This window comes from Onychostruthus taczanowskii, unplaced genomic scaffold, assembly GCF_017590055.1.
Source record: "Onychostruthus taczanowskii isolate IOZ18803 unplaced genomic scaffold, ASM1759005v1 scaffold35, whole genome shotgun sequence".
Classification (NCBI taxonomy): Eukaryota; Metazoa; Chordata; class Aves; order Passeriformes; family Passeridae; genus Onychostruthus; species Onychostruthus taczanowskii.
Genome location: NW_024500905.1, coordinates 5,078,853 through 5,103,417, shown reverse-complemented (window position 1 = coordinate 5,103,417; position 24,565 = coordinate 5,078,853). Strand labels below are relative to the sequence as shown.

The following is a 24,565-nucleotide window of genomic DNA, read 5'->3' as shown; positions in this document are numbered from 1 at the left end:
TGATGATGAAGCTCTTTCAGCCCAAACCCTTCCATGATCCTGTGATAATTTGTGTGAGATGTGAATGAGCAGTCTAACTTAAGGTACTCACAGAATTGCATAATGGATGTTTACTGGGCAACAAAAAGATCAGATGCAAAACACATGTACTCTGCTACAGTTCTCTTTGCAGGAAAGAGGTCACAGGGGCAAAGAGAAGGTGCACTTAAGAGTGAGAAAGGTGACAGCCAACAGTGTCCTCCATCAAAATTGTATTCTCCCTGAAGAAAATGGCATTGATTTTGTTGGAGATTTTTTAACATCAAATAGCATATTTAAGCAATTTCTGTCAATTTTTGTGATTCTGTTGATTACTTTTGGGGAAAAAAAAGTATTTAGAATAAAATAGTGTCAGAAAAAAGTATAATCAGTCTCAATAGGTGTCATATCCCTGTGAAAGCATATGGAATTTGTTCACTATTCACAGATTTTGGATTAAAGTAGAGACAAACCATGTCCTTCAGATACCATCAGATTCCATGTCTACTCTGGAATCTGATCATACTGTTCTGTGAAAAATGTACTGTCTCTCTAAGTAATAAATGTAAATAACAAGCAGTAATATGAAGATTTTAAAAATAGACTAACAAGTGCATGCTTAGTGGCTTACTGTAGTCCACGGTCAAGGGCAGGAAATATTTGTACTCTGTTGGCTCTCACAGTATTGCTCACAAGAGCATGTAATGTCTACAGTTCTGTGATTCTAGAATTTACAAATACCAGTTAGGCAAGCTTCTCTATATTCAGTTGTTAGATTTTTCAGGTATAGATCTTACAGCTTATTAATCTAACGTGTTACACATCACTACTTTTACTTCGTTTTAGTTCTCCATCAATCTTGTAGTTGCAAGGTGCTTTACTCCATTTCCAAGTGTGGAGAGTAAGTGCATACACCAAGCCCATGATCAGAGCAGATCTTCACTGTGCTGCTCTGAAACCTCAGTCTTCCTGCTGCAGAAAGGAAAAGTGTCTCAGGGTGGATTGCCCCATTGCCCACAAGCAAGATAAGGAGAAACAACAGCAAAGTCGTGATCACTCTGAACATCTTGACTCTTTCTACGCCCTCTTTTTTTCTCCCCCTTTCTCCTTCCAAGAGGATGGGACTTCCCATTCTGCTTCTCAATGCTATACATTACTGACTTTTTCCATGTTGCTGGTGGGCATGTTGGTTCTCAGGTGAAACTTTTCCATGAAGTGAGTCCAACATTTTCTAGAGGAGTGTGACTTGAATTTGTATCTTAAGATTGACTCCAGCTTTAATTGTAGTGAAGATCCAGTAATTTCCTCTTTTCTCAGCCATGCTTTCCACTGGAGTATAGTTTTGTTACCCCTCCTATGTGCAACATCACACAAGCCATAAGTTTGTAGCAGCCCCTTTCTCTACTTGTTCTGTAAAAGCTGTGTGCAAAAGCCAATGATGATCTGGTAAAATGTAGTGATGAGGATGTCCTCATTCCTTAGGCTTTGTTCCTTGTCCAGAGGCTCAGTCTCTGTTCTTCATCATTCTGCTTTTCCTTTTGTGTGCATCTGTCTGGATATTTGGATTGTTTTGGGGGAAATTATGCCTATTGGCTCTACCTTACATGGTCTGATGGGACTGGATGTGCTGTATTCAAGTACCTGATTGTATATGGCTTTGCTGTCAAGTCTGGCCTCCTGAACGTGTTGATATTAATTAATTTTGTTCTCCCAGGAGCTATTTGTCTTTTTTTTTTTCCAGGGGTCAGGAACTGGCATCTGTTTAAATGTTCTAAATGCAAGGCAAAGATAGGATCTAGTAAAGAGATTTTGTAGCATTTGTTGGAAGACATTATGTCAGGCCTCATACTTTCAGATAGGCACCTAATCTCTTCTTTTTAGTGGCTGGCATATAAAAGCAGTAAGATTGCTGTTGATGCCTGCCCTTCATGCTGCACATAAAATTACAAAAATAAAGTAGTGGAGTTCAAACCTTGCATGCTTGCATGTTTCTTCAGGCAGATGGGGTAGCTGGCCTCATGGGGACAATTAAAGAATAAAGTAAGAAGGAGAAATGTCAAGCAGAAGGGAAAAGTATTATGCAGAATATTTCATGCAGTGATTCTGGTTACCCCAGCAGTAATAATCAACTGTATAAACACATACTAAATCCTTAAGCAGATTTGTATATTTATAATTTATAAACATGTATTTTCCTTGGACAGAAATCTACATAAGCCAAGATGAACATATCTTCCAATGTTTACAGTAAAAGATGCTGAAGATACCAAGCACAATAAATATTTTAGTTCCTTAATCTGGCTATTAACAAGAAATATGACTACCTACTGAATCTGTTTGGTATTATACAGATTGTGGCATATAAATTTTTTGCATCATTTTCCTAAACATTTAAATGTTTAAAAGGATAGCAAAGCCAAAGCTGTTTGTTGCTATAGACTGGCAAGTCTGGGACAACATTTTACTGAGTTGGCTATGTTTGTGTCATGCAGCTCATGAAACCTCCATAAAAGAAGGGTTTGCACTTCACTTCCCATAGGGACCAGCAGCAGACTTATTTAAAAGCAATAGGCACAGAATATTTTCCTTAAATGATGTTAGCTGAGTAGTGTTGTATATGCTAAATACAGACACTAAAGAGTTCCAGGAAGAACTGGACTGACCCTTAAATTTCAGTTAAAATAAACAAGAGTAAAGCTGGAGTGCCAAATTATGCTTTAACTGAAATGTATGGAAAAATTTTAACATACGTCATTAAAAAGATATTAATGTGGAATAAAATTTTAAGTTTCTCAGACTTTTATTCAGAAATACAAATCTTGACATATCAGTAGGAGCACTGATACGTTGAAAGTTGAGCACATACTGAAAGGAGGGTTTAGGTACATTTGCTTGTCTGTTGCATATGTAGGATCTATGCTGCTAGCAGGTGAAAAAAATACACTACTGTCTCTTAATGTCTTGAACCAGACTAGTAAGATATACAATATTCTTAGCAGGAATTTGCATGTGATCTAACATTTTTATTACATTCTTCGTTCCTTTGGTTAATAGGTCCTAGTGTGTTTCTCAGGGGCACAGTGAATAAATAAGCACCTTCAGTGATTGTTTGTCAGGTTTTAATAGCCTGATTAGAGCTATCAACTCAGCTCTGGGAAAATGTGTGCTGCATCTTACTTTCTGTTGTTTGGGTACCCTGTGGACAGGCTCCTAGAAGAGCACACCATTCACACACACTGAACCCTACTGCAGGGAATAGGTAGCATAAACAACAAATTATAGGATAGCAATTAACCACTGAAAATAAATTCACTTCTTAACTGGTGCTCTAACATGCCATATATTACACAATAAAAGCCATATTGCTTGTCACTCAAGTCAGTGTTTCTTAATCCTAAATGGTAAAGATAAATGTGTCATTTCTTGAAAAATAAATCCCTTTTATACTGCTAAGTTTAACCTTGATTTTTTTTTTTTGACAATTCCTAGAATATCTTTCATCAGAATTGAAATAATTTGAAATGTTATCCATCACTGCAGGCATCTTCTGCTAGTTGGAGTCCACAGATCAAGTGGTGGAGGGATGACTCCTCTGTGATTGTGTGGCATTGCTTGGTTGTCACTTCCCAATTTTCACACTTTTTGCTGATCACCTCCCTCCTTCTCTTTTTGCTTTCCATTTTAAAGCATATTTTCCTTCTATAAAAGCATCTTTATCTATTGTAATCCCTTCCATTCACTTCCAAATTTACCACTGATCACTGTGTTGCCCTGGAAAAGATCATGTATGCATGATAGCCAGTAAATCCTGAGGGCTTTACTGCTTGTATTTCAGTGCTGGACAGAGCTTGAAAGGAGCAAAGGGAAAAAATGTCCTAATAAATAGTGATCATTCACCAAATCCTCAGCTTATCTGGTGTCTGCTTGCATCAAGGTGGGGCTGCATTAAGAGGAGAAAATAAGGGTCCATCCTTCAATAAACTCTGTGTGCTTTGCTTACAGTGAAATCTCAAGGGGTAAAGAGAAAATTGATTTGGGGTTTTCTGTCTCACCTTCTCAAACAAACTTCTGCACTACCGGGTTGAGGCATCCTGCCATAGAATTGCTGTTGCTGTATTTAGGGCTTGACTTCTCATCAGCCTCAAGATGGCTGTGAGCAACAGTTGAAAGGGATAAATTGCTTAAAGCTGGAATTCATCTAGAGTTTCCTCCCACATGGGTATGCTCTCATCTTAATGTCAAACAACTTATTTGTATGTTTTGCCCTTCTTCCTGCTAAAGTAATTTAAAAAAACACACACATTCAGCACTATAGAAGCAGCTATCCAAGAATAAACAGGTGGCCTCTGCTTGGAGCCTTGAGGAGATGTGTAAGCTGTGTTAGAGCTGTACTGCTGACTTTTAAAGGCAGGGTGCCAATGTGAAGCAATGAAAATCAACTCAGAATTTTTGATGAAGTTTTTATGGCATTTCCCTACAGCAGCTTGCAAATCTGCAGTCCTTTTCAATTCTTCATAAACACTATACTGTTATATATATGAAATTTTATCCTTATTATTAGATGAAAATAATCTGATATTTGCAAAGAAATGGACGTAGTAAGCCTTGTGTTCTAGATACTTTGTAACTAATGCATACCTCAGGAAAATATGTCTTTGAAAAGTATAAGCAATAAGGAAAGTTTCACAGTAATTCTGTGTACCTCAGCTTCAGAGCAGCTGTCTTACTGTGCCTTAGCTACTACAGCTAATGCCCTTGGGAATACAAGAATTTCACTGAAGTGGTTTTTGTAAATTATATTCCTAGCTTCTTGTCAGTGTAAAACCATCTTGCATATAATGATTGGAGTGAATACTGATAAATGATATGATGGATGCTTTAAAATACTGCCCAGGGTTAAAGTAGGATAGTAGGAGCAAGATAAAAAAACACCCAACATTTTCTGTTTGAGCTACTGTATGTATCTGATTCATCCTCCTGGAAGACACAGTGGGTGGGATGTGTGATGTGGTTTCCCCTCATATGTGAACATTGTGCTGCAAATTGTCATTCAGAAAGCCATTATTCCTTCAGGTGTTTTAGTGATGGCCAAGTATGCGCCAAGACAGCTTTGGAGATGAGCTGTCCCTGAGGATTTTCCCTTGGCTTCCATACAAATACAAAGTACTTCTCATAGCTAAGGCCATTATCTATCATGCTGTTGAAGTTTTTAGAAGCCAGACTAATTATCAATTTATTCACAGAAAAAAAAAAATCTCACGCTTCCAGCATGGATGTTAGAATGCTGAGCATCACAGCAGAAGTGTAGCCAGGCTGTTTGCCAAGTCCCATAGCTGTATTCTGTAGCTGTTTTCAAAGGCTGTGATACAAATGCCTTCAACTCTTGCACAGTTGCCACCATTTTCATCAGATTGAGCTGCTGTGGAAAACTAACAAAGGAATATATTTCAATGAGACTCCAATTAAATACTCTTGTTTTGACATATTTGCTTTGATAATAACTGCTGCTAAGCATTTCTTTTTTTTTTTAATGGGTCAGAATGAAAGTAAAGTCACAGTCCAGAAAAGCTAAACAAAGCTGGTTCAGCAGCCCACTCTGTGGAATATTTTGCAGTTGGGTATCTGTTTCAAAGAGGAGCCACAATTATTTCTTGCATAAATATTTAGATATTTGTATGTGCTGAGAAACAAAGACTAGATGCAAAATTGGGCAGGATGTCCCTCTAGAGTATCACATTCTGCATGGTTTAGTTTTTGTATATGTCATAGCAATTATAAAACAGTACACAGTTTGTTCATTAATCTTGAACTTTCCCCTTTCTGTTGGCACCTAATTTCCTGATGCTTTATGGGAAAAATACCTTAAAATTACTTCTGGGCTTCTTTTTAGGAGTCTTCTGTCCAGATGTTACCTGTCTGCCTCTGCATCCCTGAATCACTCTCTTTAATGCACTGTAATTCAGAATGGTTTTTGGGAGCAACATTGCATTCACTGTCTAGGATGAGCAATGAGTATAAATATCAAGAAACAAATGTATGATGCAGTTTTTACATGCCCTTTTCTAATGATTCTTTTTAATTACAGAGTAAAGAGATTTCATTTCAGCTTCATGAAGACTTAATGAAAGTACTTAACGAGCTTTACACAGTAAGTACAGTTACTTACTTAGCTTATCTTATACAAATTCCATATCAGACTACTTCTGTAAACTTTATGTGGACTTTCATTAACTAAGTTACCCCCAATGGAGTTACTCATTTTTATGTTTTACACAAGCCTAAACTATATTTTTGAAAAGACTACTCACTTGTTTAAAATACATATGCTAATGCTTTCAAGATTACTCTTTACTTTCAACCCTTTTTTTCCCCAGACTCTGGTAAGCCAGTTTATTAGAAGTCTTGTTGTTTATTAATGAGACATTTCTACTCAGAGCTTACCAGAGCAAACTTCTTTCTTTTCTGCTTTGTTTTTGTCCATGCTGCCATCTGCTTAGTTTGACTTGTGGACTACACTCCATAAAAATCATCGGTGTTTGCAGATCCAGTGCTGTACTGTCTAAATGTTACTTATGTGCCCTTCCCCATCCCTGACTGGGATAAGTAAATAATGAAAAGGAAAACAGAGGGTTTTGTAGACTTCCCATACCATTTAGAGAGATCAGGAAAAAAAACACTGTGAACATTCTGGCAGGCTCCTGCTAATCCATAGGAAAATCTGAGAGAACTTAGGTCTGAATTTCTATTTTCATGTTTGAAACCCAGTTATGCAACTTGGTACTACAAAGCAACGTCTTGTCTACCTGATAACTATTTCCCCAGCTATTTTCTGAGGGTGTGTGTTGTGAAAAAGAAAAGAAGCAATAATTACCCTTTTTTTGAAACACAGCTGTAGAATTAAGATTTCATCTCTTATAAAAGCCTGTTGATTTCTGCTCATTCAGGAAGTTGTACATTTAAATTCTCTTTTTTTTTGTCTGGAAGAACTGAAACATATATGCTCCAGTACCCTGCATAACAATCTCTAGGCACCTTTGTTCCCCATCCTCAAGATTTGGAAAACCATAAAAAAACCTTACAGTATTGATATCAAGAAACATTTGTGAAGTTTAGGAAGCTATCAATGATCACTTCTCCACAGGCAGAGCCCAAACATTAGTTTTGTGCATCTTAGTGATTTTTCTTTTGACCTAGGGAAAACTCTGCAGCTATCTGTGGATGGGCTGAAGAACATTTCCACTCAAGAACAACTTAGGTGGCAAAAAGGAGATCCAAAGAAAATCAGTCTTGTCTTTCTGCCCTGAGTTCTTTTTAATTGTTACGGACACAGATTCCCAAAGCCTTCCTAAACCACCACTTTTTTTTGTTCGGGATTTTCTTTGGGGTTTTTTTGTCTGAAACCGCGAGGATTTTGTAGGGTTCTGTACTGCAAAGCCTTCTTGGCTGAGGCCTGTAGTCAGTGTTCTGGGATCGGCTTCTGCAAAGTAGTGATAGCCACAGCCAGTTCACACAGCTGCAGGGTATCAGCTGCTGCAGGAACTGTGGCACAAGTGGGACTTCAGTGCTGGATAAGCCCTGAAGATACAGCCTTGTTTCAATTAAACAGTTGCATAACTCCAGTGTCTGGCAAGGTTTGGGATTAGTGCCTGTGCTCCATGGTAAGGAGACAGTGAAGCATGTGCTGAAATACTTTTCTGAAGTACCACTGAAAATCTGCAGGACTGGACTTTGGTATTTTCATTCTCTTTCTTCACCCTAGTGCTATATATGCACACAGATAACCATCAGATTTAATCAGGTATTAACTTCCATATTATGGCTTCCAGTGCATGCTAATTCCTTTCTCACAATTCAAGATTTATTTTTTAAATGGGAATATTTTTTATGTTATAAAAATTCCGAATTTGTCCACAGTTTGAGTCAAGCTACTGCTGCAAGGTGGTTTCTTGGAATGGAATTTACTTTACCTGATTTTCAGATATCTGCAGTGTAAATACAAATATCTTAGCATGCTATCTGTGTTCCAGCTAAAGGCCCTGGAAATCTAATATGGGCAGATGAGATCCCTTTAATCAGATGCAAGAATCTGCTTCAGATTAAGTGATCTGTACTGTTAACTTCATTGTCCAGGTTTTCATTGATTGCAAAGGGCTTGGTCAGCTGTACATGTCCACATTTAGCTAAATAAAGCCCACACATAATAAAGTGACAATATGGTGCAGAGTAGCATCTGTTTCACTGCTTGAATGTTTAGAATGGTCATCATCATATCTGGGTATTATATCTACTCATGTACATAAAGATAGAACAGTATCTAGACAGATGGGGACCTCATGCACAGGTTTTTAATTCTTTATGACATTTACTATGTACAGAATAAGATCATAGTGGCCTTATTGGAACAAGTATCGACAGTTTTAATCTCCAGCAGTGACATTTATCAGTCACAAAAAGGAGATGTCATCCACTTGTTTGCCCCATGATTTATAGAGGGGGGAAAAGTTAAAAAAAAAAAAAGTCTTTCTATTGTGAGATAAATCATTGTGTCCAAAAAAAAGCAAATTGATGCAAAATCTGTAATGTACTAATACTGAAGTCTCTCCCTACTACTTAGTTCTGTTTGTTTGAAAGGAAAGGTGTCTTCATGAAGTAGAACTTAGAATGTAATGTCATGTTGGAATTTAAATACCTCTAAAGCTTTTGAGTAAGGGGCAAGTATCAGAGCTTTTAGTATGCATAAAGAAGGTTTAATAATCTAGTTATTTCTTATCATCATGCCTTATCTTACAGCAAAGGTCGGTAAATTAAGGCCTTTAGCTTGTGCTGTCATTAAAACTGCACATCATGTACAGGAATGTTGAAAAAATAAGGACAGAAGCAGGTGAACCACAACTTCAGATGTTCTCAGAACAAAGCAGGCTTATTTTGCTGGAATAATCAGAATTTTGTAAGGGAAACCTTAGTTTCTAATTTTCCATCTCTTCTATGTAAAGGTTTTTTTAATGTTACATTGTATAGGTTTTCAACATGTTTTACACCTAATGAAAATGCATTTTTAAACTGTATTTTCAATTTTCAGTATTTTATGCATACATTTTTGAAATCATGACTGAAAACATCATTCTAAAACAAATTAATTAGCTAAGCTTCATTTGTATCTTTGCAAGTTCAGTAAATTATGACTGGCAAGTACTTAAAACTGTACCTGGTTTCTCTGTGGCTGTGCCAGACAGTATTTTCAGGTCTGCAGCATCCCAGCAGCTGCACTCCTCTCCTTACCACACTTTTAGTCAGTACAGGCCAGGAATCAGTCCCGTGTTTCAGGTAAGAATATAAGCTATAGAAACTATGAGGGGAGATGGGAAAAGTGGAGCTCAGTTAGTTATGTGGGGTCACAGAGAGGAGTTTTTCCTGGCGTTTACAGGAAGAAAAATTGGTCAAACTGAAAGCTGGAAGATGTTTGGTTTATTCTTTTGTAAACTGATTGATTTAGAAATCTTCTTACACATTGACTTAAAGAGGCAAGATTATTGACTTTGCAATAAATCATCTTTGCAACATAGAAAAGTCCCCAGTCAAACTCTTCTATTTCTCTAGGAAGCTAAAATACCTTGCCTTGTCAGATCAAGTACTGGTATATAGCAATAGTATCTGAATGATGGGGAATGACAGGAAACAGAAGGTAGCTAGACACTTTCCTTGTGTTGGAGAGAGGTCTTCACTGGACTTACTTAGGGGTCAAGACATATTCATATGTCAGGAAGGTCACAGGTTTGCTAAAAATACAGAGCTGTTCCAGTAATAAGGCTGAGGTCAAAGGTGGAGAAAAGTGATGCACATCATAAAAGTGTATCTTCATGTCTCCCACTTGGCCTTCCAAATTAATCCTACTGACATCACACATTTCACAAGCAATGCAAATGTATAGGGCTCAGAAAAAGGAAAAAGTGAGGACAGTCCAAAGCAACTTGGATGTTAAAAAAGACAGGGCTGCTGTGCCACTTGCATTTTCCATTGTTTTATCTTACTCTTGAAAAATTTTGGCTGTTTAATTTTTGAAGGTAGTTGCTGCCAGATTATCTTTTTTCTGTCACTGAAGTAACACAGAATCTGATTCCTCTTTATAAAGTTAAATTCAATTTACTGTGGCACATCAGAGATCTGAGAAGGTGAAATCAGTAATCCTGTATTGATAGTAAGTATATAAGTGACAGTTCCTAAAACCACAGCAGAGTTCAGCTTGGAATGAGTGAACAGGATGCTGACAACAGCTCATACTGAGCCTGCTTAACTGCTGGAGGCCACTGGTATGATAAAATCGGCATAAGATTTTTCTTGTGCAGAGCACTAACTAACCCAATTAAATGAAACCCTTGTGACTCCACCTTCTGAGAACTCACAGCTTAGCAGAGACAATTCTAAAACAATTCAAAATGATAAATACACCAGGGATGAGCTAGGAAATTACTATTTCCTGAGAAACATTGTGAAAAGGCTCTTAATTATGCAGTTTTATTATAAAAATAAAGTACATGTTAACACAGTTATTTCCATCTATTTTAACTCATTAGCTTTCAGTCTTGCTTTCGTTTGAGTTTTCTAGAAAAGAAGGATGTGTGTAGAGAAGGAAAGCTATTCCCCTGCGATGGGAACATTCTTCACTTATGGCCTATAGAAGTATAGCAGTAATTACTGTCTTGTTGATGGATTTGCCTGGATAACAACTGTGGGGTTAAATAAAATAATTATCTAAGGATGTACTCTAGTGTGCCCTTCCTTGTGATAAATTCTATCTTCTGCCTTAAGCCTATTTGCTGAGCTCTTACGAATGATGCTGAAACTTTGGCAGACAAATTGAGATGTTTATGCTACCAAGTGAACAGTCTGTCACCTACAAATGTGAGAGTACATAGTTAGGGTAGGATAATCTTTTTCATCTGCTTGTAGTCTGACACAGTTGTCTGACATATATATTTTACATCACTGTAGATGCAGAATAAACCTGCTAAATTAATAGGAGAAAAACTCACTATTTAATTTTAGGAAGGTACTAGTATGCATTTAACAATGCTCGTTCACTTCAGTGGAGAAATACAGCAAATACCATTATGACAGTTCAGCATCTGCAAAATTACAACCTTGCTCTCTTTATTTAGTGCATACTTGATGCTCAATAGTAAGCATTTTGGAGACTAGGTAAAGTCAGTTCAGTGATGGATATTCTCTCAGGATGGTCTGTTGAAACCACAGTTTGGTGGACATTTGAAAAGCATTGTTACTTGTTTCATAGTTTGAATAACAGGTCTGTGAATCTGTTGCATGTTCACAGATCAGAGGCCTACAAATCTCAGAAATTTTCATACAATAATGACAATTATTGTACGAACTAGTATTTAGGAAAGCCTGTTACTGTGTTTAACAACATCTAACAGTCTTAAAAATTCCAAGACAAAAAGATGACATAACATTAAGGGAAAGAATCATATGTGCAACTTAGCCAGCAAATTCTAAGCCAGTTTGTCGAGGAAGTATGCACTGAAATATTTGGAAGCCAACTCCCTAGCTTGTTCCCATTTATTTTTCTGTACGTGTCTCTCTAATGCTTTCTCAAATTAAGTTCAGCTGCTGCAATATCAGCTCTTTAAAAAACATTGACACATCATGAAAAAGGCTGAGAAATCATTAAGACATTTTCCCCAAAGGCTTACAAAATAATGGTGTCACTAGTGCATGAGATAAGCATGCTATCAATATAACAAACTGGACGTGGAGGAGTCACGTGCTTAGGCTGATCACTGCTCTTTACAGAGTCTGTATTGATTCCTAAGCCAGTGAGGCTTGGGTAGGACTGACGGCGACTGTTGTCCAGCCCCATGAATCCAGAGAGAGGACTTCTTTTTGAATTTTAGTTATTTAAGAAACCATTTGTACCAAGAACTTGTGCAGAGTTTGTTGTGAGAACATTGGATTTCAAGTCTTGGTGCCCCATAAAAGCTATGCATTCGTGTAGTTCTCCCACAAATCTTGCCTATCAGTCAGTGTGGAATGAAACACTCTGGATTTGGTAGCATGTGCTGTAAGCAAGCAGTGAGAGGAAGAAATGCTCCTTGGTGATGTGAAGCTAGTGGAGTCAGTGTGGAGATACTGGTGAGAACAGAGATACACTTGTACTCCTTCAAGGAGTTCTTCTTTCAACAAGGAGGCAAGCTGAAGAGTCAGCCACTGCAGAAGGACATTTATGCCTAATCTGCTAGTTTAAGAACTCCAATGCTTGCTGCTTTTGGCAAGCAGAACAAATCCACTTAGGTGCTTTGAGATACAGTTAGAAAACTTTGAGATATATTTGATACAGAATCCCAGAATATTCTGAGTTGGAATGGACCCTCAAGGATCATAGAATCCAGATCCTCGCTCTGCATAACACCATCCCCAAGAGTGATGTCACGTGCCCAAGAGTGTTATCCAGACTGCAGACACTTCCTGACCTCAGGTATAGCTTGGTGCTGGACCACTTCCCTAGGGAGTCTGCTGCAGTGCACAGCCACCCTCAGGGTGAAGAACTTTTTTCTAAAATTCAAATTAAACTTGCCATGACAATTTCAGGCCATTCCCTTGGGACCTGTCACTGGTCACCACAGAGAAGAAATCAGTGTCTGCCTTTCCTTTGATGGACTTCATGATGTTGGTGATTGGCCAGTTCTCTTAATTTGTCAAGGTCTCTCTGCAGGGCCTCCCTGCTTTGGTGGGATTCAGCAGCTTCTCCCAGCTGATTTGTATCAGCTGTGAATATGTTTAGTATCCCTTCTAGTCATGCATCCAAGTCATTAATGAAGATGTTGAAGAGCACGGGACCTAAGACAGCCCTGCAGAACCCCACTAGTGACAGGTCACCAGTCTGATGTCACCCCATTCACTATAACTCTGCCCAACCAATGGGCCAGTTGCTCACCTATCACATGAGGTGTTTATCCAGCTGTGTGCTGAACATTTTATCCAGAAGGATACTCTGATAGACAGTATTGAAAGATCTCCTGAAATCGATTACATCAACCGGTTTCCCTTGGTGGGAACTACATGGGTTACCTTGCTATAAAAGGAAGTCAAGTTTGATCAACAGGACTTCCCTCTCCTGAATCTGTGCTGGTTGTGACTAGTGACTGTGTTGTCTTTCAGGTGTTTTTCAATACATCTTGGAATAATCTCCTTCATAGCTTTGCCAGGCACTGAAGTGAGATTGACAGACCTGCAGTTTCCAGGGAGGACCTTTGTTGCCCTTCTTGAAAACTGGGGCAACACTTGCCAGCTTCCAGTCAGCCTGGACTTTGCCAATTCCCAAGACTGCTCAAAAACTGAGAGAGAGGTTTTGTGGCGACATCAGCCAGCTCTTGAAGAATTCTTGGGTTAATTCCATCAGGACCCATAGTTCTCTCCACAGGCAGAGTACAAAAGAAAACAACTTTTCTAGGTGGTAAGACGCATGAGTTAGTTTTGTCCCACCAACTAAAAAATCTCTAGAGATGACACAGAACAAAAGATAAAAAATAAAAGCTAACACCTCTAGCCTTACGCAAAGAAACACTTAAAAGATTTGAATAGAAAGGCCAAAAGAAAAGGGCACAACCTTGTTTTTAATTTCCTTTCCCCATCATTTTTAATAAGAGCCATATCACTTTCTGTGCTTCTCTGTTTTGTTATATAAGCCATTTCTTTAAAAAGTCCTTTTCTTCTCTTTGCAGTAATTCATTTGTTTCCGTGTGGCTGTATGAGTTAAGCTCCCTGGGTACTGATCATCAACACCTGTAAGAGTGCCTTTGGAGCAGTGCACGATACAGGACACTGTACATGCTTTTTGGTTAAACTGGGAACCTTGCAAACCTCACCCCTGTGGGCTTGCCTTCTCTTCCTAACCCAGCTTTGTCCATCTCTGGGAGTTCTTTCTGCCCCATCTGTGCAGATGTGAACAGTTGCTGGGAACAGCAGCTGTTCCCTGCGGCTATAGGCAGTGTTTGGGCAGGGAGCTCTGCGCTCTGCTCGGGCCTTGGAGCACAGTGTGCTGTAGAGGAGCAGCAGCAATAACACGGAGTCCTGCTCCAGGCAGTTTGGTTTTTTTAACCACAGAGCTGTAAGCATATGTTTCTTAAAATAAAAACAGGGCCTACTTTTAGTGCTTGTCACCAACTGTTTCACCTTACTACAGGAAACTGGTGAAGAGTTGTCTGTTTCGTTTTTATTATCAGTGGCATCAGTCTTAAGTAGTGGCATACACAGTTATGGTGTGTAACATACATTGTTATGCAAAAATGCATTTCTCTGGAAGTGTGTGTCATTCTGTTGCACAGGACTTGAAATAAGCATCAGTTCAGCCACCCACTGGCACGGCGTGCAGTTGGTTTGTGTCAGTCTGTGCTAAGGTGTCCTGTGGTGAATTGCAATATCTAGCTGTAGTGTTCCCTGTTTTGCCACTCTGTGGATACTCCTTAGGCTGACCTAAATACTCAGTTACAAAAATATTCTCCCAAGAGAATATTTCAAGGCAGCTTCCCAAAACTGTCCCCTGCATGGGTCACACAAGCAGCTGGTTTGATTCCTCCCTGCCTGTGTGTCCTTCGATATGTGAATGGTCTGCATGGCCTCCACCCGAAGATAATACCTGCTGGTGAGAGCACTGGCACCTGTTAGAAGAATGCCTGAGGATGCCTTCAGTGCTCTAAACGTAAAACAACAACAAAAGACTGGGGAAGGCAGAAAGACGCTTCCTTTGGTGGAAGCGGGCAGAGTCAGCTCTACCCAGCAGAGGTGGGGTTTGTGACTGGCTGCTGTGCACAACGCAGGACTCAGTCAGTCAGAAAAAACCTCAGGCTGAGGTTTTTCTTGCTTGAAGAAGAAAGGGAGTAACCCAATCCCTTTTCCTCTTTGTGGCCTGTGCAAGCCTGTATTTGCATACTGGCAACCCAGGCTCTCTCATCTGCAGCCCCAGCAGGTGTGTAGAGGAAAGATGCCTTTGGGTCTATGGGGAAAACGTTTTCACAACTTACGTATCAGGCAGCTTCTTCTTCATTTCTCATCTGGTTTTACATCAGGCCAAATCTGCGGGCTGTACAGTGGGCAGCCACTTCTTTCCAGGCCACGGACAGCCATCCAGCTATCTGGGGATTTGCTTCCAGACCAAAGCTTCCCATTCCCTCTTCTTCCTTCCCCTTTCCTCTGTGTTGAAGGGATCCTCCTACTTTCAAACATTCAGTGTCCACAGCCAAGCTGTTACTTAGCCCAGAAGATAGTTATATATCAGATAGATTTGGTACTGACACAGATTTAGTTTTGTTGTTCATTATTTTAGATTTTCACTTGAAAATAAGAATACTGAAATTTATTAAGAGTGGCTTTTGCTCTTTCCTATCAGAGTAATTAAAGAAAAAAAATCCCTATTTGGAATACTGTTAAATAAATCAGAAAAGAAAAATGCAACCAGAAGTCCTCAGTCTCCACTGGCAAAGAAACTTTCACAAGATCCATGTTTATAAGTCAACATTTTGCTCAAAGACCCTGTGATTTTTCTGTAAATACCTTTATATTTTCATTTTCTTCCATTCTCCTTTGACTCTTGCCTTTTGCAGGTCATGAAAACATACCACATGTATCATGCAGAGAGCATCAGTGCAGAAAGCAAACTGAAGGAGGCAGAGAAGCAAGAAGAAAAACAGATTGGGAGGTCAGGAGACCCTGTTTTTCATATTCGACTAGAAGAAAGGCACCAGAGACGGAGCTCTGTGAAGAAGATTGAAAAAATGAAGGAAAAAGTAAATAGTCCTTTTATTTAGTTTCATTTGAAATAAATTCAGTGCATTTCTGACATACTTTGGCCTGATATTAGACAGGGAAATCCAGCTGGGAAATGAAATTAAGCCAGGTACACATAATAAACTAGCAGTGGGTTATAGATAACTTGACATCATTTTAGTTCAGAGAAGGGGATCCTTCATTCCCAATATAATTCTTACTGTAAAGTTTGTCACATTTGGAACAAAATATTAAGTTTTCACTTTGTATTCTATCTGTTGTATGTATAACAGGCTGGAAATTAAGATTCTTTCTTGTTACTAGGAATGCCTGCTTGAATTGTTACCGTTTCTGCTGCATATCAAAAAGAAAGTAATTAAAATACATTAATATGAAATGTCTTTCCTAGCGTCAAGCAAAATATTCTGAAAACAAGCTGAAATCTATTAAGGCCCGTAATGAATACCTGCTCACCCTGGAAGCAACGAATGCTTCTGTTTTCAAGTATTATATTCACGACCTTTCGGATTTAATCGATGTAAGTATTGGCATGTTGGTATTTATGTTTATTCTCTTCAGGAATAATACTTTTTTTCAGTTTACAAGGGAATATATTAGTCATATGGATTGCCTACAGTACACTTGCTATTTATAGTATTGCATGATACAATCAGAAGTTTTCCCCTTATTTCCACAAAATAAAGTGCCAGTAAGATGCTGAACCCATTCCTTTAAAGTTCGAACCTTGTGTTTGCACACCATGTGTCAATAGAAAATATGACCTTCCCATTGTGTACAATCTCTGGGACCTAAATATTTTTTACAAGATAAACTTCTTAAGTGGTCATCTAATGATATTTAATTCAAAAGAAACAATTTATTCCATGTTTTCAAAATTCTGTAGTTTCATTAATTTAGTCATTGAATCGTACATACAGTGGCTTCTTACTCTGACTTCGTGCAGTTTGAAGAACAGACACAATCAATCCTGTACTCTACACTGTCAGCATACCTGTTACTTATTTTCAGTAAGTTGTTTTTATGAGAACATCCTAGAAGAATGAGGTTATACACTAATGTTGACTTGTGCCAGCATTTAGTCTCCTGCATTACTGACATTTTTACATGATGCAGAGAGAGCATCCTGCACCCTTATCACCACCCTCTTAGTAAGCTGACTTCATATGTGATGAAGAGAATACAGGGACAGCAAACACAAGCTCCAGAGCATTCATTCACTAGCATTGTAGGATAAAATGGCTTAGTGGATCCACCTCTGAAAAAGTGGCCCATTTGAAATTCTAGATATTTGAATATGCTTGCTACTGCAGCAGTAACATATGGTGCTTTCAACAGTAAACAACATTGATACACAGCTCTGGTTTCTAATATGGAATAAATTAATACAGAATTTGACAAGAAGTCTCATTTCTACTGACTGGAGAAGCAAAGCTTCACAGAGAAAGGGAAAAATGGCTTCTTAAGATTAATGGACTAAAATAGCTACATATACGTGTTTTATTGTGTGTCATCTAAATACTGATAGTTTTCTTTATAATTTCTAGTTTTTCTATAATTTATAAAATCATGCCTGATTTTGTTACAACTTTTCCCTTTCAAATGGTTTTGCTTCATTTCTTTCTTGCTTTCCTGTAAAAGACGGCAGTCAATCTTTTTTGTGTTTTCAGTATTTTTTTCTGTCTCTATTTCAACATCTTTTTTATTCCTTTCCTAGTTGCTGCTGCATATTTGGTCCTGATTTCTTCTGGTTTATTCTGTGTCCTGTCCTTGTCTAATCTGTATTCATTGGCTTGCACAACCTGACCCACCCATCTAGGTTGCCCAGGCAATGAAAGCATTTACCAGGACCTATAGGTGGAAGATTAGGGCAGAAAACAAAGGACAAGCTGTGTGTACCTGCTGGGGTATCCCCCAAGTGAGAAGCTGAGTCTACCTAGTGGATGATTTTCCTGCTACTGCTTAAAGGATGACAGAGTTTTGGTCAGTAATTAGGGCATATCTCATACATGTGAACTTCATAAATTCTTCTTGGATTCTGGAAGGAAGGAAAGTCCTTTTCTTTTTGTTTCCAGCACCCTCACCCCTTCAGAAGCTAAACAGATGCTCATTATGTCACCTCTCCTGCCTTCCCTTTCAGAGTTCAGATTTCTCAGAGTATGTCTCCAGTGTGTGTTTCTAAAACTTTATCAGGTTGGAAGATGCATATGATTCTTATCCACTTCAGTGATATCCACAGAGGTTTCTGTAGCAGTGAAAACTGAGTGGAGGAACCACAAGCCAGGAGCTTTACAACGAATTGTGAGCGGAGGAGAAGTGAAGCTTTCTGTCCATACACACACACAGAGCTGACACTGGAGGTAGTGTGTATGTAAGGGTACTTACACAACCATGAAGACTAGAGCTTCCTAACTGCTAGTCTTTAATAAAAATATACATTCTACAATATTTAGTAGCACAGAAAAATTGTATCTACTCTGCCTGTCTGTTTGAAAGCTGTGGACCAGTGGCTTGGTACACAATAACATTCTTTTGGCAAAATGGCTTGAGAAATTACTCTTCCCTAAGGAATTTAAATGGAAAGTCTAGCTGCCCTTTGCATCACTGTTTTGTAAGAGTAGGCTGTAAACATGTGCAACCAGAATTTGTTTCAGAGCTAATTTAATCCAATTGTGAGCTTGTTTAAATGAAGTGTCTTTCAGACATTTGTATTTAATCAGAATATGCTGTGAAAGCACTGGTATTTAGACAGAGTATTTGCCACTTGACAAAGGAAACTCTTTTTGTAAATGCAAGAATCTTGGCAAGGGTTTGGAGTTATATCATTGGAATGTGAGACATGCTTCCCAGTGGCCATATGTTGCAACAGTCCAGACTACCTCATTCTGTAAATCTGTTAATGTCATGGTACAATTTGGAGTTTTCAGAGCAGTGGTGGCAATTTCATTCTTTGTCTTCTCTATTTTGTCCCGCTCTGCTGGCCTGACTTCCTGTGCTTCCCTGAACTCTCTCTCATTGCCTGTACAGAAAGGGAATACCTCTGCTCTGTGTCTGAATTCCAGTTAACATGCAAGAATTTAGATCCCCAAGCTGTTGGTGTTGCCCATAAATGAAATGGAATGTCTTCCTATGTTAGAGAAAAATATGTCTAATGAAAACGGGATAAGTACATGCAATAATGTAGTAAACCGTTCTATAAATTTTTTTCTAACAAAGTTGGGGAGGAGAGTGGAACTGCTCATTTTTACAAAAAAAAAAAAAAACAAAAAAAAAAAAAAAAACCAAAAAAACAAACCTATTTTTCATTTGGATTCCACTGCATTTTCCATATATGAGGCTTATATGGAAAATCCGAAATTACTATTCCCCACCTGAACTCAGTCTGAACTTTTCAACTCTGTCATTTCATTAACAGAGCTCAGCACTTCTGACTTAAAGTTATGATGTGTTGCTCATTTTAAGCTCTTGTGATAAAAGCAATATAAAAATATTGCTGGAGTCTTTGCTGGATGATTTAATGCATTTAGTGAGCTGAGAGATGAGGCCAACATTTGCAAAGAAGCAGAGAGGTAAACAGGATTTGATATGCACATTGTATTTCTGTCGTCTGCATATTGTACTAGAGGAATTTGAATTTTCTGTTAAATATTTCTTCTCTGCTGTCTAGAGTGGGATCTAGTTCAAGTGCAGGACAGAATTAGTTATTTTCTTTATTTGTACCTATAAAAACCAGTAAAGATTAGCTGAATTAAATAAGCTTTACCTAGTATGTAGAAGTTTTTTAAAGATTCTGAGTTTCAGAGGAACAACAAACTATACACTGCTGCTAATCTGGCTGTTAGTGCCAGCATCAGTCCATATGGCACATATTTTTACTCATTTACATTCATTAAATTTGTCTAAGAGGAGGGTAAGGACCTTTTTTCAGATTTACCGTGCATTTTTATGATCTGAAGATAAATAGTAGGAAATAGAGATTAAAACAACTTTACTGTAGTTCTGCTGCTGAAGTAAATAAAATATCACTGTGTTGGTCTTTCTTAAAATGTAATTTCTGAATCTCTAATTGCAGTATGCATGCTTTGGACAGTTAAGAAGTTAAGGAACATTTAGCTATTGTGAATTTAATTTATTCTATAAAGGTTTTTTATTAATAATTCATAAAACCAAGTTTAAAACTAGGGTAAAGTGTGTGCAGCTCACAATCTTTTTTACGTAAGTCCTCATAAATATGGTATGTACCCTTAGATCCCTTTGATTTGAGTGTGGATGTCCATGTAACAAAATACTTAGAAAGTGACTTATTCAGAGATTAAGGCTTTTTTTATTAATTCCTCTCTCCATTGACATTAGAATTTTACTACTATTCCTGAAACAAAATTAAATGAAATAAGAGCAGCTTGGTTTGGTTGAAGCTCTGTGCTAAGCACTTCAGTTTGTTTTGTTCAAGCCTAAATATACTCTGGGGCACAATAAAGGCAGTGAATGCTCTTTAGATTTAATTTCAAGTAAGAATAAAATGCAAATTACAAAATTAATTTTTCACACATATCCCAAATGCATCCCTCATCTCCCTTCGTTTTGCCCAACCAAAAGTCTTTAGGAATCCAGAAATGCAAACAAACCCATAGTCTCTGACTTCATTCTGTTATTTTTCATCTTCATGTCTTACTGCACCAAGTGACATCTCACCTCTAGCCCACACATGGGAGCAGGTCCATAGCACCCTGGCTGTACCCTCGGTGAGCCTCTGACACTCGTATTTATTTTGGCTAGCAGTGTGCTTGCTCACTTGTATTGTAGAAGTCTTTCCACAAATCTACAGATTTTTCCTGAAAATCATGTAAATACACGTGCGTGCGTGCATGTGTGTGTGTATAGACAGCTCTCTATTCTAAACCATGTTTCCAGCAGATTAAAACAGAACATTTCTTTCTGCATAACCAAGATACTATGACAGAGCTGTTACCCTGTGTGTCCAGGTTTTGGGGAAAGTGGGCTATGGTCTGGCAGAAGTAAGAGTTGTGATGTCTGAGTGTTTAGTTTTGCTTTTAAAAAATAGCTTCCCTCATACAAATTCTATTTTTACATGAGTAATTTAAGCAAAATTTCAAGTTCAGATGCTTTTAATTCCATTCAAAGAGACACTTGTGATAAAGCATTAGTTCAGGATCTGCATGTAATTTTTGTTTTCTCTGCTGGCATTGGCATTGCAAGAAAATGCCTTAGCCTGGCAAGATACTCTGCTTCACTTGAAAAGTCCTCTTCTTGTCTGATTTGTTGCCTTGTTCAGGCACTTTGTCATCACTTGCCAAAGATGATCGTGGTCATAGTGACTGCGTAGATTAAGGGTTAAACAATGAAGTTGTGTCAGAGCATAAAGGCTGCAGTTTTATATTCCGGCTTGCAAAAAAACTGCATCAGAAACCCACACAGCTCTAATTGTAAATCAATAAGCTTTCTAGTAATACTTGGATTAATCCACCAAAGCCAAAATTGAGGCTGTAGTTTTATAACACATGGGTAGTTGGCAATGCTAAACCTGGCACTGCCCTCTATTTCTAATTCCTTTTCAGCTTAATCTTCTTTGAGGTCTTTCTGAAACTAATGCACATGAAATAAAACAGCTGTCCCAATTCACTTTCTTATCAGCACTTTTAGTCTGTCTTTTTCATCCAAGATAGTGAATTAAATATGAGATCTGATTTGACATAGAACAAGAGAAAAACACCAAGAGACTTTTCCTTTTAGAAACAGTATTTTTGAGGCTGGTGTTCTTTGAAATATGGATGCACTTCAGTATAAAGGTTGAGTGGCTGTTTTAGTAAGTGTAACAAAAATTTCCATTTTATAAATGCAAAAGAGAGGTTAACGTACGTGTGTGTGATTGAACATGACATCTTTTTCATTTTGTTTGAATCGTTCAGCATCTGGTTTTTCAGAGAGCCACTGTCCCAGCTGCAGTCACTCCCTGGAGTACTTGCTAGGAGTGAAAACTTAGTCTTTCTGGAAGCTTTGTTGTGAATTAAACAGCTCTCTATTAGATTTCAGAGAGCAGCTTCATCACTAGTCATTACCCTGCCTAGGTCAAGGTGTGAAGTGTTTAATTCCCTTCTATTCATCAGTGAAGTGTTTAATCCCCTTCTACACGCAGATTTTGGTATGGTAAATAGGTTGAAAGGTCTTTCCTTTTGTCTCCCTCTCTGTCTATTTCTCTCCTTTTTCAAATAAGTAAGAGGAAAGAGAGGGGAATGTGATCCCATGAGTCCTGTGGGGTTTGTAATAGCTGTGAGGGAGTAACTCATATAAACAGTGCATGTATGCATATAAGGTACAGTGGACTGAATTCAAATTGCTTCTTTCCCCAGCTCCATAGGTACCTTGGGAGTCCTGCAGGGATGGGGGACTTCAGGCTGTGGTGGGCATGAGGAGGAGTGGCTGGGGACTGAGGGGTGTCCTGAAGCAGGATGCTGACTGCTCTGGCCAGGCGTTGGCCTCTGGTTGGGGCATATCTCACCCGTTTGAATAAAGAGCACTGCTTTGTAAGCAGCTGTTAGCAAACTGATATGCCACTATTGAGGTGACATCTTCGCCCCTACCTGGCGACCCACTGAGCAGAAACTCAGGGTATTTACTGTACAATGTAATGTAGGGAAACAATCAGCTGATATGCTACTGCTGTGACATTTTTAAAATATATTCAGCTGTTCTCTAAAATATTAATGTAACATGAATAATTCAAATTGAGGATGTTTAAAATTCAAGAACAAACACAACTTTATGTTATACCAATTAGGTTTCAATTACATTCCATTTCATAGGAAAAAAATACATAAATTATGACTTTCTGCATTTAGTAACATGATGTATATTTCTGGCTCTATATGAGCATGGGAAATAAGGTGTTTATATTGAATACGTTTTCATGATCAGGGAAAAGATGTTAAACCTTTCCTGTTGTATGAAAAAGCATTTTAGATGGATTGCTTATGCTGAAAGTATTTGTGGAGGTTTTGGTATGGGCACAGGCATGGAAGCAGTAATTGCTTCAAGTTCACTTTGCTGCTGTCATTAACTTAGATGATAGTTATGTTAGGGTGTGTTTAAATCGGTGATTCAGGGCTTACAGATGCTGCTGATACTTGTTTGTGGAGTCCCGGTGTTATTCATATACAGTCCCTGCACTTCGGTATCTGGTAAGCAAACTGTCACATGTGTACACTTGATCTCTTTTCTAAAACTGTCCATTAATCTTTGCAACAGATTGGGGATACAAAATACTTACTGTCTTGATCCCAGTAGTGTATTTTAATTTAGAAGATATTTTGTTAAATGCTTCAAAGATAGAAAAAAATTCAGGACAGAAAATTTTAGTGACAGTTTCAGGATTGTGATATTGGAATGGCATTTCTCCTTTTAAATTTGTTTTCTTTTCCCTTTATTGTTTTTTTAGTGTTGTGATCTTGGATACCATGCTAGTCTGAACAGAGCCCTAAGAACATACCTTTCTGCAGAGTATAATCTTGAAACTTCCAGGCATGAGGGATTAGACATCATTGAAAATGCAGTTGACTGCTTGGAGCCACGCAGTGACAAGCAAAGATTCATGGAAATGTACCCTACTGCTTTTTGTCCACCAATGAAATTTGAGTTCCAATCTCATATGGGTGATGAGGTCTGTACACTGACAAGTATCCTCAAGTGACTGTTTCTGTATACCAGGATAGAGAATTTATTATTTGCCAAACATTTTTACAAAGAGTTTGGTAAAAGCTACCCAAAAATCAATAGATCAGCAAGAATGTTTTGCAAAACTTGCAGCACTGCCTGCTGCTTCAAAGTTCTCATGTAAATTCTGTTAAGTGTTACTGTATTCTGTATCATTTATAATGACATTTCTATAAATTTGCTGGCCAGCCTGTGCTCAGCCCAGCACCAGTGTAAGCAGCGACTTTGCCTTTACTACCTGCATCACTCAGAGTTTGTGGGTGCTATTTGAGAGCAGCTACAGAGCCGCTCCAAATTATTCATGCTGCAATGCGGCCTTTCCCCTTATTCTTCCCCCATTTTATCATCTGGAGATTTCAAGCATAGTGGGTACCCCAGCTGTGCCCTGTTCTGCTACACCAAAGGCCAGTAGCAAAGCAGAATTTGAAATCACCCATGTGCCTATTTTTTTCTGACGGTAACTCCAGGGTTTGCATTTCTGTGTGATACAAAAGCCACAAAAAGCACACATACAAAAATGCTGTGTTCTTTATTCATAAGCTGTAGTATATACTTCCACACCTTACAGCACATAAGTACTTTAAATTTAGATGGGCACGTTTTATTGTCGGCTTTATTAGGTTTTAGCTTTAATAGCTTTGGTAGCTATTCACCTAGTTTTAAGAAAAACAAGACTATTGACTGATTATTTTAATTACTTGCATCTTACAGCTCATTTTGATTCTTTGTTAGGTTTGCCAGGTCTCTGCCCAGCAACCTGTGCAAGCAGAGCTTATGCTTAGATATCAACAGCTACAGTCACGATTGGCTACACTCAAAATTGAAAATGAGGAGGTAAGACCTATGTCTACAAGGGCTGAGCATTGAACATGATTTTCAGGAAGGTGCAGTGTTTTCTACCTTGCCAAAAGCATGTTAGAAAATGACCCTGAGGTGGCTCCAGTCTGTATAAGTGGTTTTAAGTTTAAAAAACACATACTGGCACATATGCTAAGGTAGATCCTCACCTGCTTTACAGAGGTTT

The 24,565-nt window shown here is 38.3% G+C and overlaps 1 protein-coding gene across 2 annotated transcripts in view; it reads left to right on the top strand.

Annotated features, from left to right (window-relative positions):
* Nucleotides 1-24,565, top strand: part of SRGAP1 (SLIT-ROBO Rho GTPase activating protein 1) — a 138,944-nt gene that overhangs the window by 71,781 nt on the left and 42,598 nt on the right. For both annotated transcript variants that reach the window (XM_041411324.1, XM_041411325.1), the window contains exons 4-8: nt 6,104-6,166; nt 15,633-15,815; nt 16,205-16,333; nt 23,267-23,488; nt 24,274-24,375. In XM_041411324.1, the coding sequence (XP_041267258.1) occupies nt 6,104-6,166; nt 15,633-15,815; nt 16,205-16,333; nt 23,267-23,488; nt 24,274-24,375 (699 nt within the window). The remainder of the gene's footprint in view (nt 1-6,103; nt 6,167-15,632; nt 15,816-16,204; nt 16,334-23,266; nt 23,489-24,273; nt 24,376-24,565) is intronic.